This window comes from Watersipora subatra, chromosome 7 (assembly GCF_963576615.1).
Source record: "Watersipora subatra chromosome 7, tzWatSuba1.1, whole genome shotgun sequence".
Taxonomy (NCBI): domain Eukaryota; kingdom Metazoa; phylum Bryozoa; class Gymnolaemata; order Cheilostomatida; family Watersiporidae; genus Watersipora; species Watersipora subatra.
The window spans coordinates 27038960-27059525 of NC_088714.1; the positions used below are offsets into that span (position 1 = coordinate 27038960).

Genomic DNA, 20566 nt, shown 5'->3' on the forward strand with positions numbered 1-20566 from the left:
CAGTTGTATCAGTCATACTCCCAACTCAGTTGTATCAGTCATACTCCCTACTCAGTTGTATCAGTCATACTCCTACTCAGTTGTATCAGTCATACTCCCTAATCAAGTCGGAGAGAACAGTACCAAACTTGTGGACACAAATATAAGCCTGAGGGATATTAGTTACAAGGACTAAAGCTATAGCACTTTATGTGTGTGAGCATTCCTTGAAGGAGTGTGATGTTTGCTTAGCCCACTGTAAGCAGAGACTAGGTGTGTTTTAAGAGCCTTAGTGTGCAAACAGTGGCTCTGAGATCTTGACTGGACATGTCCGAGTCCGGCGGCTAAGGAAACCTCAGCAACTGGAGACATGTCCAGTTGTAGAAAACAATCTAAGGTTGGATGTTATTATTGTCATCCCCAGTGGTCTTTTTTGAGAATTGAATCCGGCCAGTTGTTTCCAGGTCAGTATGCAGTGTATGCAGAGTTAAAGTGCAGAGAATTTTAACTGCGAATAAAGTTTTGTCGATTTCAATCTTGAAACATCCTGGCAATCAAATCACCTCAAACATTTATATATAAATTTTTGAGGTGATGAGGTTTATATTTATATATAAATATAAAAACAATCGCAAATGATAGAAAAATACTGATACTTTCTGATGATATTTACTAAAACTTTGCGTAAGTTCTTCTTTCAGTATGTTTCCATGATGCGCAGTGCTGCGGAGTTGTGCCCTCCATGATGCGCAGTGCTGCGGAGTTGTGCCCTCCATGATGCGCAGTGCTGCGGAGTTGTGCCCTCTCCGAATCATGGAAACGGCGGCTCCGCACTGAAATCACTGCGTACTGACCAGTGTGAAGCCAGTGCAAATTCGCAGCAAGGAAACAGCTGCTGCGCAGTGGCTGTGCATAGCTTTCATGCCGTGGAAACGGATTCTTCGAGGGCCGTGAACTAGTACAAATGTTATCCCGCTAATCTTGTTTTTTTTATATTCTTCCAATCTTCTTTCACCTAAATTTAATTATGGTCTGCATTCACGAGGATGATAAGGTGATTACTTTCCTGGACTTTGTTATCCATGCCAACACTTTTCGAAAAATAGGTGGCAAGTCTTAAATTAACGTTTAAATAATATATTACTTAAAAATACTTATTAAAAATATATTACTTTGTAAAAATTGTGTTAAGGTTTGTAAAACCTTGTGAATGTGTATTGTAAATAAAAGTATAATGACGACAGAAGCATAAAAAGACCGTTTCGGACGTTCGGTATCCGTGATCGATTCTATTTCTCCATCAGGTGATTCGATTTATACAATTTCTCTTCTCTGGCTAATTTGCTGAAAACCACTGCGCAGCATGGAAACGTACAATCCCCTCGACTTCGTAGAGGGCTGCTTCGCAGTACTGCGCACCATGGAAACATAGTGATTAAGGAATTGAAGGGCATAATCTATCATATGAGCAAAAGACAGGTAACTATTGAAGCCTGATGTCAGATGCATTCAAACTGTGAGAGACGGTGAGTGATAGACCTCGCCATCTACATCCCCGCTGACTTGCGTAAGATATAAATTAGATATAATCCACATGCAAAGATAAGATTTGTGATGTCATTATGTATGGCCTGACTGAAGAAGGTTACGAACAACAAATACATATGCCTAGCCTGTATGGTAAAACTAGCTCTATGTCAAATAGTTGCAATTGATGTATTCATAATGGCTAAATATATGCAAAGTTTTTATGTTCATCTAATGGATAAACAAATCCAATGTTTATATGCCGAGCTTGCATAAAGCCGATGAACATTCCGAAACAAGCGAATGCAAAAGCCTACACTTTCTCTTTCAGTAATCACCCAATCACCAAACTTCATTACCCCTTTTTAATTTTCTAACACAATTCTCTACACGAGGGTGAAACCATGCCATCAAGGGAGATAACCTCAAACTTAACCGACCGACATACTATTAATATAGTTATATTGCGCAGATGATACGGCTTTGGAGTTGTGTGCACGTTGAGTTATCGTGTGACAAGTGCTTTAATGGACATTGCGAATTCTAGGAATTCTACGCCAGAGGTCATAAAAGTCATAGTTGTGCACTCCTGTCTCACTAAGCAGCACGCTTTCGGAAAAGGAATGACTGAAGTAGGAAAAATGTTTAAACTGGAATAGCTTACGCATAATTTTTTTTGCGCATCATTCGCGAGTACCATTTCCATATTTCATGAAACATTCGATAAAAATTTGCTAATAGCAAAACTCTCTTGACTCGTGGGTTTTTACTGTATCCATCTTGTGGATGAAATGAAAACTTGCGAATTAATCACGGAAACATAGTGTGTGTGACAGAGAGCATCTTACATGAAGAGAGAGGCAGAATTGATGAGCTCTGAGAAGTCAGAGGGAAGCTTGACCAGAGTATTGACCTTGAGAGGATACTCTACAACCATCAAAGGCCATCGTCCCTGACTGAAGCGCTGCTGGACCCTCATATCACTGCATTTGTTCACTAATATCTCCACAACTTCATCGATAAAGAGCTCGCTAGGACTTGCCGGTATAGCCAAGTACCTGCTGATGATTGCGTATTCCTCAGGAGGATCGGACAGCGCTGCAAACAGAAAATATGTGTAATTATGGCAAAGAAGCTAAACTAGGAGACATCTATTGACTACGTCTAGTGACCGAGGCTCCGGAGAACCACCTAGTACTACAGGTAAGCGGGAAGTCTACTTGCGATAAATAATCAAGTATTCATTTAGTACAATTGAGTGTTATGTCTCATGTTTACAATCCAACCTTCCTGAGAATACGATTTAGATGTTTGTAAAAAGTCAAAAATAATCAAACTAATTCCTGACTCGTTTAATTTGGCAAGATTCTAAAGAGATAAAATGGCTCCTTGTTGTGAAATGTACCGTGGACACTCCTATAATGTAAACCTCCTTTTACATAAATTCCACGTAAATAAACTATGTAAAATTTTTACTTCGTTTTATGTAAAAAATTTTATACAACATTATACAAGTTTTATATAAGTCTGTCCAAGTTCTCAAATTCGATTTGAATAACAAGAATCCCATAGCTAGCCTCAATAAATATCGTTTTTTCTCTTGTCGCCATTGGGAAAGCAAATTACGTGGAAAGGTATTTCTAACATACACACTGGGACCCTCACTGTCTAGCATGCCGCGAGACTTCATCAAGTGTGCCGATTTCTCAGAAATTATTCAGAAATACCTAACGGCGATCAACTGGTGCAGGTGTTAAGAGTGTAGGCCTACCTATCTGAATATTACTAATTGGGGTCTTGTTGAAATCAATCTTCTATCCTAACTACATGTACTTTACTGCTCGTATAATGTAAAATCTGTATAACATAAACACTCTGGGAATGGAGTATTTACATTGTAGGCACATCTCCTGTTATTGAACAATTTATTTGCATTGTAAAATAATAGCATATTGCAGACATCGCATCAAATCATTGCATCATTCAAAGCCGTCGTATAAACACGACTACGTAGCCTATTAAGTTAAAAACTGGTACAGAAACCAAAACCTCTGCATAGACATGGCTGCTTGCATGCCTTATAGAACACTTGCACCAGATTTACAGATCATTACAAAGGAATCGTTGTGTTAGAACAATTATTGTGCACATAGTTATCATGTACATGGTAACCATAGTTACACTACATCACAATCAAACACTCAGATGTGGCTGATTGAAACATTTTGTGAAACATAAAAGTGGACAACTCCCAAATATCTCAAAGCTATGACACATTATGTCATTCTCGTGAACCGTGCACTGTGCACTACCAACAGGTACAGTTGACGCATCTGAGATTTACCTTCCATCTATATTTAGCTGCTACGTCAGCAGATAGCACCAGCCTGCAGCTTAGCAACAGAGTAAACAAAGCTTTACATCATAAAACTTCCTGGTACTGATCATTGTATGTATTACACTACATGTATAGTATATACTTTAATGCAGCCTCATATTCTGGGTTAATATAATCGTCATCTCCCTATTTATTAATAAATATTAGCCCTATCTTTAAAGCTAGCTTGCATAGGCACACCTTTTCACTGCCCTACTACATGTATATGTAGCTTATGTACACACACCCTTCAGGCTATCATACGAATACACACAGTATTCCTATATATGGCCCATAGAGCAGTAACTTCCTTCATTCCAAGGATTGTAGCTGGTACCCTGAGCTTTTTTTATTAAGCCCAAGCAGCATCTTATTAGATGTGATGCACAGCTTTACAAACCTAAGATCAGTCTTCCTAGGAGTAATCTCTTGAGAAGCATTTATGATAGAAATGAAGTGTTTTTGTCGAATGGCCATACTTCATCTCACAAGACTAAACACAGGCATCACCGAGACCTCTCTAATTTTCGGCACTTATAGATAACAGAAATGACAAAAAAGTAGCAAATTTTGAAGACTGTCACAAGATGCCGCTTGTATAGGATGACCGTTACATTGTGTTCACAACTTCAAAAAAAAGACAAGATGCAGCCTTCTGCTGATTCTTCACTTCTATCGCCATAAAGAACACAGCATCTCGGATCACTCTCAGGCATTGTGGGGAGATTTTGGCCAATAACGTATCGGCATTTTAGTAATTTTTTGAGCACACCGTTATGCGGGAAAAATACCTTAACCAGAGGCCGGAAAAACATTGTAGTTCAAATTGAAACCACAAAAAACCATGTCCAGAAGTTCAATATAGAATAGAACCTACCATGAAGAGCTGGAGGGGCCGGTACATCTGTCAGATTGGCAAAAAGGAGAGCAGCGCATCGTAAGAATGGCAACGAGGCATTAATTATATGTGTTTGTAGCTGCCGGGCAGAAGGAGCCGATTGAGGTTTAACTATGCCTATGCTTGCGTGAATCCGCATGTAGACTTGGATGAGCTTACAAGAGTTGTCTTCCTCTGTGTCCATATTTGTATCTAGAGCAAGCATGGAACAGGGAGTTCAGCATAAGAGCCCTTGTGAACAAGTTTAACAATGGGTAGATGATGACGCAGAAGGTACAGGTGCATGTCATACAGTGTGTGCTGCACTATTTCCAACTATGGTTAGCTGATTCCAGCCATGAGAAGGTTTTCTTTCAGTTATGTATATATTTTAAATCCAAAAATACATTCAAAAAACCAACAATACAAATTCCAAAATAGAGTAAACCAGATTATGTCTGAAAATCCAGTTTAGGAGAATAGAAACACTTTAGCGATGGAGTTGTCGTCTCTCCCATTTGAACGCGATCATTCACAGCCCTACAGCTTACCAATATTGCTTTTAATCATCAAGAGGAATATTTGGCAAATATGATTGGTTAAGAGCACAAGAGATTTTAAGATTCAACATGTGAGAAATGCTATTGACTTCAAGAGTTCACTTCCAGCTGTGATTGACTTAAATCTAGAATATAACCAAAACAGGCCTCAACAACAAGTTCATATTTATCATCTATTAAACATTGTCTCTCTCTGCCCCTTAGATCCACTAACTTTATTTAATATGATTAATGACCGCCATTTTGTGTACAGATTAACTGAACAGCTAACTGGTCTGTTTATGCGCACATTTGAAACAAAACTTTATGACTAAAAATGTTTGACTTTATTATGGCGCTTTTCCTCAAAAAGATGACAGGAAACAAACTGGTTTTCAGTTACTTCAGCTGTATCTCTGTGACACAAATTTACAACTTGCTCATTGCTAATAACCTGTTCAGAATACTACCGTATGTTGAGCACGCCTAGTGTTGACCTAGTTTCCTTATTTGTTGGCCTAATTTTTCATATCAAATATTGGTACTTTGCTATGTAAATTGATTGCGACGAACAGTTGCAACGTGAAACAAGCTGAGCATCTGATGTACAGATCATGAAACTAACTACGCAGACAGGTTCAACTCTCCATGTCCACCATCATTATTAACCAGACTTTGGTAAAAAGCACCACATCTATATTCCTTTTACATAAACTGTTTGATGTATTAACGTTTGTGATACCTTATTACGATCAGATTACCTCGTTAGTACATGTGAAAAGCCTTTGCGTAAAAGCGGATACATACTCAAAACTAGTCTGAGATGTCCCACATGTAAAAAATTATGATCGATAGCTTGAGAAAACAACCAATATAAAAACATAAAAGCAACTGATACAACATAAACCAGACTTAGGAATGGTTAACTTATTTGTGACAGGTGCGAGGCAGCCCCTCTCACTAACATGAAAAAGGTAAAAACAATATGATTGCTCCAGAATCCCTGGGTAAAATTGGACCTATTCCTATTGACTATCAAAGCATTTCTGTTGTGGGCCGAGAACACAACTTCCTATTTTATAAATGTTCACTTTCACTATTATACAGCGGTGTGCGAAATAAACCGGACCCTTTTGCTGGAAAACTAAAATTCTTATTTAAAACATCGCTTTCTATTGTGAATTTATTCAATAGCCATAAATTCTATATTAAATTAATTCTCATTTTTCCTAATTTCAAATATGTAAACCAAACAGATGTAAAATTATGTTTTTAAATAATGATGTAGGCCACAATCTGAACATTTCATTTTTAATGGTTGATAATCTGAACAGACATGATCACACCGCATACATTTTCATTTGCTTAGTTCAAGTCATATACATGTATATGACTTGAAATTCACAATGAGTAACAATGCTGCAAATGGGAATTTAAGTTTTCCAACCAACGGTCCAGTTTACTTCGCACATCTTTGTACATGAAAACGATTACGGTGACTTCATGATGTATTACAGGTAAGTAAGCTCTTCCTAAGATTTACCAGCCATACAAGTAACTGTAAATTTAACATTAATTACTAAAGCACTGCAATGTTACTTACAACACTGAATGTTGTTGATGTTGTTAAGGTATACTTGAAATGACAAAGCCATAGTTCCGGATGCTGACACACATTCTGGTTTTGTTATCCTTAATGTGCTGAAACCAAACAACCTGTTTACACAAATATTTTTATTTTCCCGTTTACTTAGCTCTACTCTTCAACATTTGCCGTTCAACTGTTTACATTCAACTGTTTGTCGTTCAACCGTTTGTCGTTCAACCGTTTGTCGTTCAACCGTTTGTCGCTCAACCGTTTGTCGTTCAACCGTTTACCGTTCAGCCGTAAACCGTTCAACTGTTTACCGTTCAACTGTTTGCCGTTCAACTGTTTACTGTAGCTGCAATTCCTAGCTTTGTAACAGTTAGCACATCGGTGTAGTGACTTTAGCACATACTACAAACATCGATTTATTAGATTAGATGTTCCAGATACAATTATTTTCAAATTTGTCTATTAGCGATTAACAATGCTCAGTCGTATACAAATTGCAATGTTTTGTAGCTTCAATACTTATATAAATAAACTCATAATTTTTCTCCTCAGCTTAGCTTTTCTCAGTAGAGTGTTCCTGAACGTCAAACCATAACAGATGTAAGTAGAATAAGTTGTATTAAAAAGAGTTGCCTACCCTCTTCCGGCTGAGTAGCAGTCGCTGATGATGATGGTTGGTTGACTACAGGGCTTTTAGATTCAGAGGGAATAGAGCCTAACATTATCTGTGTCATATGTAGAGAAAGGAGCACATGTAGTAGATACTGTTCATTCACACTTCCTGTAAGAAGACATAATTTGTTATACAATATAAGCCTAGCGAAGACCAGGACAAATCAGCTTACACTATCGAAAACCTAGCTATACCAGCACAAATTCATCATAGTATATCATAAGAACTTATGTGAACTATCGCGAACCTGCACACAATAGCATTGATTGGTATACTTTTAAGTTTATGCTGGCAGTGGCTCAGCTACTAAAATAACATCAGCCAATTGCAAAGAATTGTGACATATGAGAGCTAGATAGATTCAAAAGTACTATAGCAAGTTGCTCTCCTTTTCTTAAAGACTGAATAAAACAAGAGAAGACAGAGAAGACAATTACACAATTACGTTTGCCGATTTCATTGAAATGAATTGAACAAAACAACTTCGCGGAGGAGAACAACAAAGCTTTTATTACTTGTCTATAACTAGAGCCATGATTGCATAGCTTTTTCAGCACATTTACCTTTGTAAGCTTGTCTCCTTATAAAAGTCAAAGATCATTTGCACAGACACGAGACATGAGCAATAAGGATGAGCAGTAGCTAGTCAGAGGGATAACAGATTCAGTGAATAGTACTGGCTGATAAGTTAATAACCTTAAAATACAGTGCACCTTCAAGATATGCTTACCTTGATACAAGATTTTTTCACCTCACAATGTGGAACATAATGATTTTTTACCTCACCATACAAATTTTATTTCACCTTATGAATTCAAGAAAATGAAAATTTTCGCCCAAGTTCAAATTTTGCAGTCGGTGTGCTTATTACATAGTCGAAATAATAAAGTTGCCGAAATGCGATTTGCTGAAAACATTTTCAAAACACCTGAAAGAAACAAGATGACTGATTTCTCTCAGTTCGGCACTTATCGTGTGTAAAATAAAAAACTTAAGGTATAAACACACTAGTCGATATCGCGCTGCGTAGCGCTAATCTGCGCTAGAATTCACTCAGCGTGCTCATGCAGAGCGATAACGTTAGACTTTCTCTACACAGCTTTATCGCTAGCGAGATGCATTTAGATTGGTTGGCTTTTACTAGAATGCAATTTTATGGCGGGTAATTATTTCTTATCGCTGTTCACCAATGTACAGCAGCAACAATTTGCTATTTTGTTACGATTGAAACATCTTCAGAACAAACACTAGATTGTTCATAAATTTAATAATAGCACCCCCAGTCCTGTACACCATAACAAACAAAATTACAAAAGTTCAAGTTGAAAACCAACATTTGGAGTCAATCGTTGCGCAGGTTGACCATCTTGAGAACGGTAGATATTTAATATATTAAGTATAAAAACCACTACAAAATAAAATATGTATAAAAATAGTGAAAAATATTACAGTTAAAAATGCAATAATCGTTTTTCTTGTCTCCTTGTAGTGTAGGCAGTGTACAATCCGTGAAAGTGAGATAGATTTAATAATAAATGCGTAAGTTGTTTACGTTGTCGCCTAGACGGCGCCATATTGACTAACCTAGACTTATTAACAACTCCGAAGAAACTAATGATACGGAATTTTATTGGCAGTTTGTGGGCGTGCCAATTATATCGTTTGCTAGTGAATCGCTCAAGTGTGTTTATGCACACGCTAGCGATATCTCCGCCCTCATCATGATGCTCGCGATAAAATCGCCTAGTGTGTTTGGACCTTTAGAGTTAAACTAGAATTAAAAGTTAAAACTAAAAGCAAAGTTGGAGTTACAATCTCTTTAAACAGAGGGTTTGTGATAAGACAACTTCCATTAACCTGCTAACAAAAAAATCCACTGCATTACGGCAACAGCATTGTTCAGGCTTTCTTGCCGAACTAGGTTGAAAAACATTTTAATTAGATTTGCTAAAATTGTATTAAAAACAAAATCAGAAACTAATAAGTGATAAAATTTAGTGATAAAAAGTTGAAATTCAGTAAAATAGTTAAAAATACATACTAAAACTTAGCGTGTGTTTAGTAAGCTAAACTTATTTAAAGTGAATTCAAAGTTTATGTTATAAGTACGTCTGTCTTGAAGGTAAGAACTCTCAACGGTACGTACTGCACATAGCACCGTTACATTTTAATGTAGATCATAACCAATAAATACACAACATATACTTAAGTTACTGCAGGTAACCATAGTTACTAAGGTTAACATACTATTTTGTTATAAATTTTTAATATGTATAGTACAGTATGTATATAAAATTTTGATGATTTTTACCAGAAGTTGTTAGCATTGTATAATTACTATGGTTTCTATACCCACGTATATGATTTTTTCCTTATATGATGCAAACCCTGAAATGGATTAAAATCGTATTCTGAGGGTGCACTGTAGCTGTATGAAAGGGGGAGAGATGAGAATGAAAGAAGCCATGGAAAAAGAAGCAGTATATAAACAGGCAATAATACAATAACAAATATGAATAAAATAAAAAAAGATTAATAATGAAACCAACAATATAGAGAGTAACGATGTGGAGACCAATGATACGGAGACTAACGATATAGAGACTAACGATATAGAGACCAATGATATAGAGAGCAACGATATAGAGACTAACGATATAGAGACTAACGATATAGAGACCAATGATATAGAGACCAACGATATGGAGACCAACGATATAGAGACCAACGATATAGAGACCAACGATATGGAGACCAACGATGTAGAGACCAATGATACGGAGACTAACGATATAGAGATTAACGATATAGAGATTAACGATATAGAGACAAACGATATGGAGACCAACAATATAAAAACCAACGATATGGAGGTCAACGATATAGAGACTAACGATATAGAGATTAACGATATAGAGACAAACGATATGGAGACCAACAATATAGAAACCAACGATATGGAGGTCAACGATACAGAGACTAACGTTATAGAGACTAACGATATAGAGACCAACGATACAGATACCAACGATATAGAGACCAACGATACGAAGACCAACGACACGGAGACCAACTACATAGAGACCAACGATATAGAGACCAACGACATGGAGGTCAACGATATGGAGACCAACGATATAGAGCCAAATGATATAGAGACCAATGATATAGAAGTGAAAAATGGAAACATCAATTATGTAGAACCGAGCAATATACTGATACCGATTACAAACAAACAGCAATTACAAAGGAGGCAATATAGAAATGACTAGGCCAAGGTAACTAACCTGTAGGGATAAGATGGGTCCTGCTTGCGAATAGGCTAGGCAGAGCGAAGACGAGAGAGACAAGGTAATGCCAAACATCGATATCCAATATGCAGTTGTTGGACATGATGTCAAGGATCTCTCTGAACTGATTAGGCTGTGTTGGATGGGGGAGCAACAGACCTACAAACAACACTCATCACATAACCTATTCTTATATTCCATAAATGTTGTATTTTAGCGATGAACCCAACTTGCTTAGTAACGATATAAAATATAGTTCAGACCAAATGTTGAAAATAGTATGATTGGATAATAAAAAAGAAATATTAAGATGCACTAAAGAGAGGAGACTTTATTATTCATCATTAGCTCAGAAGGTGGTCCGAACTCGGCCTTTAATTAAATCAACTTTACAAGTTTCAAAGGTTAGTTGTCGGGTTTTAAACTTCCCTACAGTCTTGTGACCAGAAGCAGTTTTCAACTTAGTATTCTTCAAACAATGACGAGAAAAATGTTTTATTGTAATAGCAGTTTTGGGAGAATGATCGTTGTGAACTTAGATGATAAACTTCCACTAGTGGTAGATGTTAACAGGTGATAGAGCAGAAGGGGATTGACAAACTGCTCTATGAGGTAGGTGCTGCCCTAAATGCTTTACATTTAAGTGCAGCTAGAAACCTTTCAGCATAAATTGATTAAACATCAGTTATCTGCACAAAAAATAAAAACGTAAGTTTGCTGGTGAAAATTTCTCCTCGCATTGATGCTTTCTGCTTCTGAAGCATTTCTTATAGTAAAACCTGTACAGCCAAGTGGTGATGATAACAGTGTGAAGGAACCAACTGAGTTCCTCTACTTGCTCCAAAAGGAAACAAACCACTCGAGTGCAAGGTACCAAATGTATATGTTTCTCAGCAAATATACATGTATGATGATACAGTTAAATATGCAATGAACATATACATGTAAGTAACTGCATATGGTAAGACTTTCAGGTTCTCTGCTCCTGGTCACTTTTGCGGCCTCTTTTATAGCTCCTGGCTTGTCTCCACCCCTCGGTAGCACGGCCGACTCGGCAGCTGACTCTCAGCCAGCCAGAAGTATTACTAGGGGCTGTGACGTCTGCTGAGTCGAGGCTCAGCCTGGTAGTGGCGTCGGTCGCCTCAGGGTCACCTTCTCTCTCTGACCCGGGCCCTGGTCTCGGCGATCGTTCACCACACTCTTCCCCCATAAGAGGCATGCGGGCCACTCACTCAGCGTCGGGAGGAGAGATCAGCTGGGACAGTCGGCTCTTTGAAAGCAATACTGGCACTGCGCCCACCATCCCTATTAGGCATTATGTTGAGCAAACTGTCCTAATCTTAGAAAAATCAGACTAAACTATAAAATGACTACTAGTTGGCTACAGGAACAGAAAACCTGACTGATGGGAATTGTAGGCCATGTTATACTGCAGATAAGAAACCCACCCTGCAGCAGCGTTTTACAGTGAAGTCCAACCACGCTCTGTGGAAGAACCTTTCGACAGATGGAAGCAAATCTGACAAGCAACATGATGCACATTTCCTCTCGCTGCGTCAAATGACCAAAGAGTGGCTTGCCGTCAGACCTTAGCAGATGCTCTGCAACAGAAAAAAATAACACAGTGCAGAAAAAGTAGGATACACAACGCGACAAGCACTAATGGTCCATGAAAAAAAGGTGTATATATATATATATATGCATGTATACATATAAATGTATATACAATATGTCGTTTCAAAGTAATCCAGTCAAAAAAGAAAATTCTAAACCCTAAGAGTTGAATGTATTAAAGCTAGACGGTACTTATAAGACTAAGATTTGTCGTGGCAGCTACAGTGCTGTTTCACACTTGGCGCTCATCAGGCTCCGATTGAGGTACATAATTTATATATGTACGCATATATTAATTGCAGCATGTATGTATATATGCATATATATATACAGACCTAAACTAAATACAGTGTACCTCATTACCTGCATATATACCCATAATAGGAGAAGATTAAAAAATATTTACTACTCAAAAGTAATAAAAAGCCACCAGTAGGTGACAGCAGCCGCAATACCAATAGCTATAGCAACTCTGGTGCATCGGCACTACCGATTTGCCTTCGACATATACATGCAGTAGAACACACTGTGAAGTTCTTTAACTGTTGTTTTGGCGGAGTTGTTCTCCCGTCCGCGGGCGAGCAACACAACAGCTTGTCACAAGATGTGCTGCACCTGATGCATCAGCTGCACTTATAGGGAGTTGTTCTCTTCCGTCTATGCGGCTTGGTTGCGATGTTATGTCGGTCGCTCCATTGGAAATCATAACGGATTTCGCGTAAAAGTTTATGCAGAAAAAATATGATTACAACGTTTAACCAAATACCAGTCTTTGTTGTAAACGTTAGTAGAATTTAAGAATAAAATAAATTGAAAATAAAATCTATAAGAACAAATAAAACTGACTGATACAAAAATAGAATTAAAACTGACTGAGCGCACAAATAAGGACAATTTTAGTCGCTGTTGTTGCCTAAGTTCTCAAGTTCTACTAAAGTTTACCGCAGACTGGTCGCTGGTTAAACGTTATAATCTTATTTTTTCTTCATAAATTTTTGTGCAAAATCCGTTATGATTACCAATGGAGCAACCGACATAACATCGCAACCAAGCCGCATAGACGGAAGAGAACAACTCCCTACAAGTGCAGCTGATGCATCAGGTGCAGCACGTCTTGTGACAAGCTGTTGTGTTGCTGGCCCGCGGACGGGGGAACAACTCCGCAAAAACAACAGTTTGTCAAGACAGGCTAGCCTTCATGGTGGTCAGTTCAAATAACACAATGCGATATCACATGACGGATTGCTTATCTAACACACCCCTGTCCGATTCTGCTCTTATTCAATGACTACTCAAGACATAATTTGAGAAAATCTGTGAAGAGAGGCAACAGCCAAGTTTCTAAAAAGCAAATGTAATAAAAAGTATGAACAACAATACTAAATATAAATATCTCACCAGTAACTTGTATTGTGTAGGCTGTTGTGTTCCAAATGACAGGACCTAAGTCTTTCTCCTCTAGAGCCTCAAGAGGTGAAACCTGACAACCAATAAATGAAGGTGGCACTAACTCGATGTGTTTTACATGACAAACACTACAAGTGGATGTAGGTAAAGAACATGCAACTGACCTTGACCCCTTTGAAAACTGAATACGTGCTTAACAGGTATTTTGTAACCATTCCAGACATCTCCTCTGACAATACAGTCCTAAACAACAAATACATAATACTATAAACAACTAAATACATAATTACTGATAATAATAACCTGTGCATTATTACAAAGTATTTCTAGTCTGGGAGCATAAAGGGCCGGTTACGAACTTGCAAAAATGAGAGTAGTTGGGATGAGCAAGCAACTCTCATATATAATGCAGAGTGACAACTAAAACATGCAATGAATCAACTGCTGAATGGTTGGTGATATTTTCAATTCTCTTACATCTGAGATCAACCATAATAATAATAAAAAAATTTCATAACTTGGATCAAAATTTGAAATTAATTTATTTATAGAAAATAATTTGCTATCTAAATGATGGTTGACTAAAATTAGTATATGAATATTAGAAGAATTCGTAAGACTCGAGACCATATTTCCGCCATGTTGTTCCGTCCTTTTTGTTCAGTGGCTGGCTGAGAGCTAAACTATTTATTACCATCTAACAATTATGTAGCTGGTCCCTTATTCATAATCCATTACTAGTGTCACAATATTTAGTGATTCAAATCTAGTTTAAGACAGATTCTTAGTCACAAAGAAGATTGCTGAGAAGACAAGGCTGTTCCAAGGTCAAGGTCTCAGAAAATGCTAGAGCCTATCAGAAAAAAGTCACTCAATTTAAACCTCGACTAATCATATTACTGTTAATGTTAAGATAGCTAGCCAATATTTGCGCTTTTGGCGACCTTGACCTCAATGAACTTTTGGTGACAGCAGAAATTAGCAAAACTGATGAGTTCCTGAAAACAAACATTGTTCCTAGGGTGACAAATGTCGCAAGTTTACAAGTAGTGCGCACTTCACCTGCAACATACCATTTTAAACTGATATTGCGTATGCCTTCAAAAACCTCTAGTAAAATGACTATAAATGTGCAGATTATCCAGTTGCACCTTTTACATACAATTGTAAATGATTTTTCGTAGCTGAAAATTTTTTGGTCTCATTCAAATAACAACCTCCAGCTGTAAACAAGCGACATGCACATATGGAGTGATTATTAAATCTAAAATATTAGCGACAAACGTCTTTGATGTCACGATAAGGAAATAGACTTGACCAATCAAAAGCCAAACTCCCCCGCCGTTATTAAATTTATTGGACCAGCTGTTTGCCACTAGAAAACCGTTATTATACACGACTTATCAGGCTCATATTCTTTTGGTTAAAAAATATGTAAGATTTTGACTCTTAGGTTTACCAGTATTCACTAATTTGATGTAGAATTACAAGATATCACCTGACCCCATGCAGCAAACATGCTAGAGGCCAACTCAGGTCAGCTAAATAATTTTATAAACCCGGAGAGTCGGTTAGACTACTAACTCATTTAAAGCTGCGATATAATCATACAGCCCCATGAGCTGTGAGAAGACCGTATCGGCAGCTTGTCGTGCGAGGTCAGGAAAAGGGCAATGCTCTTCCACTGCTGCGCTAGCCACACCAGCATTAGACAACTGAGTCAGCACCTTTAACCAGTCTGTCAGTGTTACTTCAGATACGGAGGCTGACACGGGGCTACAAGGAAGGCGACAGAGCATCAATCAAGAGTTCAGGAAACATAATATTTATTAAGATACATATAGTAAAGCATTGCCATATTTTACGCACTAGGAAGCGCCAGGCGCACTCAAAAGCCTGAAATTTTCTAAAGATTTGACTGTGCGCTCATTAACACGGCGCACCCTGTGGGTGGACTGAGGTCTAAAATCTGTTGTGTGTCTTTGGTTTAACAAAGCCCCTAAAATGGCATTGGTAAAGCGCCATGCTTATGCGGCTCAGTTTAAACTGAGGTATCAACGGACATGTTACACCACCGCATGCCGGTGAATTGTAGACATATGAGCTGAGATAAAGTCAGTCTCTATTGTTAGAGCGCTAGAAAAAGCATCAACGATGAACCGCAACCAGCCAGCGAGTCTGACGCAGACAATGATAAGGAGTTAGAACGTGGACCGTGAAATAACTCAGCAGGTTAATTTTGATACTGAGGATGAAAACTTTGAGGGTTTGTTAAAGAAGAGTGATTATATCCAATAAAGTTGATCAACTTCACTGTTTTGCCTTGGTTGCTGTTTTTCTGTGAGGGTTTAAAAATGCGTCTTGTAATATGGTACGCTTTATATATTGGTTATGTACAGAAACAGACCACGAAGTTGAAACTGGGCACTGATACGGTTTGCTCTGTGGTGGGAAACTACAGTATTTACAGAAACAAACTTTTGACTGGTCGGTGACAAAGTCGGGTGAAGTTTACTTGCAAATAACAAGCTGAGACAATAACTTACTCACTTAACTAAGAACTATAAACAAACATAACGAAACCATGAAAACATGAGGAAAAGACGAGGAGGAAGAGACAAGAGAAGACGAGGGAGAATGACAAGGCAGAGAGGAAGAGACAAGAGAAGACGAGGGAGAATGAAAAGGCAGAGAGGAAGAGACAAGAGAAGACGAGGGAGAATGACAAGGCAGAGAGGAAGAGACAAGAGAAGACGAGGGAGAATGACAAGGCAGAGAGGAAGAGACAAGAGAAGACGATGGAGAATGACAAGGCAGAGAGGAAGAGACAAGAGAAGACGAGGGAGAATGATAAGGCAGAGAGGAAGAGAACAAAAATGGAAAAAGAATTAAAATGAAAAGAGGAAGGGAGAGGGCAAGAAGAGAATAAAATTCGAGAGAAGGCTACAGAATGACCAATCAGGTAAGAACTAACTCACAGGCTAGGCTGAAACTTTTGAACGCTGGGCAGAACGGGAAGGACTGCATTAGCTATCGATTCGCATAGGGGGCAATAGAATTCTCCTTTCTCGATGTCAAACAAAGGGATACGCCAGCCCAGGAAGGCTCGCTGAGCCCGTGCCTGCTCCTTTGCTACAGCGTTCTCATGGTATCTACAATAAACAACATGCCCTTAACAACAACTCCTCATTGTAACTACAATAATCAATACTTCCTTAGTAACAACTCCTGGTAACTACAACAATTAGTACTTCCTTAGTAACAACTCTTTTTGGTAACTACAATAATCAGTACTTTCTTTGCACCAAATCCTCATGTTAACTACAATGCTCAGTACTTGCTTAGCAACAACTACTCTTGGTAACTTGAATAAATATTTTTTTAGCAAACACTCGCTTTATCAAATCAACTGTAGCCTATGGTCCTGGCAACAACAAAAGAGAGGAACTTTATGAATTGTAACATCTTCATTTTTCTCATTTCCAAACACTGAAACGCTGCACGCAATGGCTTCAGTATTTTTCACTAAAATTCCCATGAAAATTTCGCAGTCGATTCAATGCACAATGCAATCAGGATTGAGATAGAGATATTTCGATAATCCCAAAGGAGGAAACAATACGAATAACGGCAAAACAATCTTTTAGCAGGAAAAATGAATGATTTCATGGAATGAACACGGACAGATCAACGGAGCTCAGGCAAACACTAACCTCTTCCAACAGCTGGCGTGCATCGGGTGCCCACACGTGCTCGTAAACACTCCCGAGCGCAAGTCTGCAGGAGTGAAGAGCATTGTAACTGACGTCCCCTCTGGCGCCTGAGTGTCCTTTCGAGACAGCACAGATGACCTAACAAGGAAACATAAAATAAATCTGTTGAATTACAAAAAAAATTTCTGTGTGAAAAACATTTAAACATGTGGTAAACAAAAGCCTAAGAACTCTGACAAGATAGACTCTTGCACTCTTGGATGGTTCTCGCACAAATTTGCAGATTGTGACCCTTTCATGAACACGACATACCACTCGTGGTTTAAAAATTCATATTGAATTTAAATACACATAGAATGAAATTCGTAACATTGAAAAAAATTGATATTACTGGGCCAAGCTAGAAAGAGTGAGCATATCACTACTTGAAGAGCTAAAAAACAAAACAATTTAAATAACTATCAGCTGTAGAAGTAAAAACCGAAGAAATAAATGTGAAACCTTCTGACACAGTGTATAACACCTACAGTGTATAACACCTACAGTGTATAACACCTACAGTGTATAACACCTACAGTGTATAACACCTACAGTGTATAACACCTACAGTGTATAACACCTACAGTGTATAACACCTACAGTGTATAACACCTACAATGTATGACATCTACAGTGTATAGCACCTACAGTGTATAACACCTACAGTGTATAGCACCGACAGTGTATAGCACCTAAAGTGTATAACACCTAGAGTGTATAACACCTACAGTGTATAACACCTACAATGTATGACATCTACAGTGTATAGCACCTGCAGTGTATAACACCTACAGTGTATAACACCTCCAGTGTATGACACCTACAGTGTATAGCACCTACAGTGTATAGCACCTATAGTGTATAACACCTACAGTGTATAACACCTACAGTGTATAACACCTACAGCGATGACACCTACAGCGTATGACACCTACAGTGTATGACATCTACAGTGTATGACACCTACAGTGCATGGCATCTACAGTGCATGAAATCTACAGCGTATGACACCTACAGTTTATGACACCTACAGCGTATGACAACTAGAGTGAATGACACCTACAGCGTGACATCTACAGTGTATGACATCTACAGCTTCACGATTTCCAAAAATCACCAAACGATTAAATATTGCAAATAGACAATTCACGATATATATACATGTATATGATATTATCATTATGTAAAAAATTTGTAAACTTTTGTTAACATTTTTTTGTATATTTCAACTTGTGGCTGTGGAATGAGCGTACTATTTGACTAGAAGGCCTATGCGTTTTAGTTCCAGTAGCGCTCACTCTGAAAATCGTCAGATGTAACATAAATCGCCATCAAAAAGATTATATCGCTTATACGATTGACGATATCTCATTAAAGGGTGATGATTTTCAAATCGTTTACCTTAAAAATCGTCACAAAAAAATTAAATCACCATATCCTGAAGCTCTAATCACACCCACCTTTGAATGAGTGCTGCATATACAATGGTTGAATCGTCATTGATAGTTGATGCACCCTGACACAGTATGCATACAAAGTTGTCGACGTGGCTGTGGGAGGGTGTCTGATGGAGGCCTAAGGCTACGGGATCAGCAGTGTCATCTAACGAACTAAAGCATAAAAAAGTGCTCATAGATTTCAGCTTAAGTGTTACATCGTTACACTGTTAAAAAGGTTGACACATAACTGACAGATTAGGACCGGTGAAATCACCGGCCATGTAAAATACCCTTGTGAAATATAGAAATGTTATAGTAAGGTCACAAAAGATGCACAAAAAACCGGCAACACTAAACATATGTGTAAAGTTGTGCAATCAATAACATTCTAGAGTTCACGTAACCAGCCTTCAAAGCATTGCAAACATATTTTCTTACCTTTTCGTGTAAAAGCGGTTTCTGCTCTTTCTTCGAACAGCCTTCACACCGTGCGCATGTTTGCACATGTATGCACAAGTAACTGATTTCTAAAATTATGTTACTCTGCATACCATATGACTGGTCAAGCATTGCAATCGTGGTCAGACAACTGCGAGGTGTAGAATACTGAATACTCTATGCTAGGCGGCGAAACATGCTTTGCATTATACACTACTTAGAGACTCACTAAGGACTTACCTTATGTCCATAAGAGACGATGCTGCCTTCAACTGCGACTCGGCCTCATTTGAACATTCTTCGAACAGATCTTTGGAGTCAAGGAGAAACTTCCTCTGCATTTTAGCCATCTTATCGAGCAGCTTGGACCGGCTTTTGGCAGCTTTGTTTAACTAATAATAGCCAACAACAACGTGAGTGCGTAACTCCTGATGTTACACGCAATGCTCGGGTAGGCTTTGGCGAGCCATCTCTGAGTCACCAATTAGTAAAGTTCCATAGAGCTAACGACTCCTGAACTTGATGTGAGCCAGCAAAATAACAAGTGGAGTAATTTCTGTGTACAATAAATGTTAGGCGTTGGGCCGGATGCCGACAATCAAGCATATTTTGTATTATTTACTATTTATTTAATTTCTTATTTTGCTTTATACAGATAAAACTAGCCGAAAAATGTCAAAAAACTCCCATTTTAACCCAAAAGGCGAAATTTTCTTCCATTTTATCACAATTAATAATAATAATAACTATGACGGAAACTAATGATATGACAAAAAAGTGTCTTCTTATGAAATCTAAACATTACATATAATATAGTTTTCAAATCAACTAGAATTCCTGGTTATAAGTTAATTGTAACAGACTGCTTCATATACCCTCCCGAAACAACTACAAGTAAAGTTCACAGCTATATAGGAGTTGTGATATCACACCACTGAACTGTAATAAGGAGTTAGCGTCAAACATCATGATAGTTTACACACCCTTCTCAAAATAGATCTAACCATAAATACACAATTGATGCACTCCAGGAAGTAGGCTAGCCCAATATTAAAGA

General features: G+C 38.0%; 1 protein-coding gene across 2 annotated transcripts in view; it reads right to left on the bottom strand.

Moving 5' to 3' along the window:
- The window catches only part of LOC137401169 (E3 ubiquitin-protein ligase UBR2-like), a 75282-nt gene that overhangs the window by 12316 nt on the left and 42400 nt on the right, over nt 1-20566 (bottom strand). For both annotated transcript variants that reach the window (XM_068087550.1, XM_068087549.1), the window contains exons 21-32: nt 19750-19901; nt 19093-19242; nt 17594-17731; nt 16859-17032; nt 15465-15656; nt 14045-14123; nt 13872-13953; nt 12308-12460; nt 10857-11018; nt 7534-7677; nt 4761-4973; nt 2355-2604 (exon numbers count right to left, since the gene is read on the bottom strand). In XM_068087550.1, the coding sequence (XP_067943651.1) occupies nt 2355-2604; nt 4761-4973; nt 7534-7677; nt 10857-11018; nt 12308-12460; nt 13872-13953; nt 14045-14123; nt 15465-15656; nt 16859-17032; nt 17594-17731; nt 19093-19242; nt 19750-19901 (1889 nt within the window). The remainder of the gene's footprint in view (nt 1-2354; nt 2605-4760; nt 4974-7533; nt 7678-10856; nt 11019-12307; nt 12461-13871; nt 13954-14044; nt 14124-15464; nt 15657-16858; nt 17033-17593; nt 17732-19092; nt 19243-19749; nt 19902-20566) is intronic.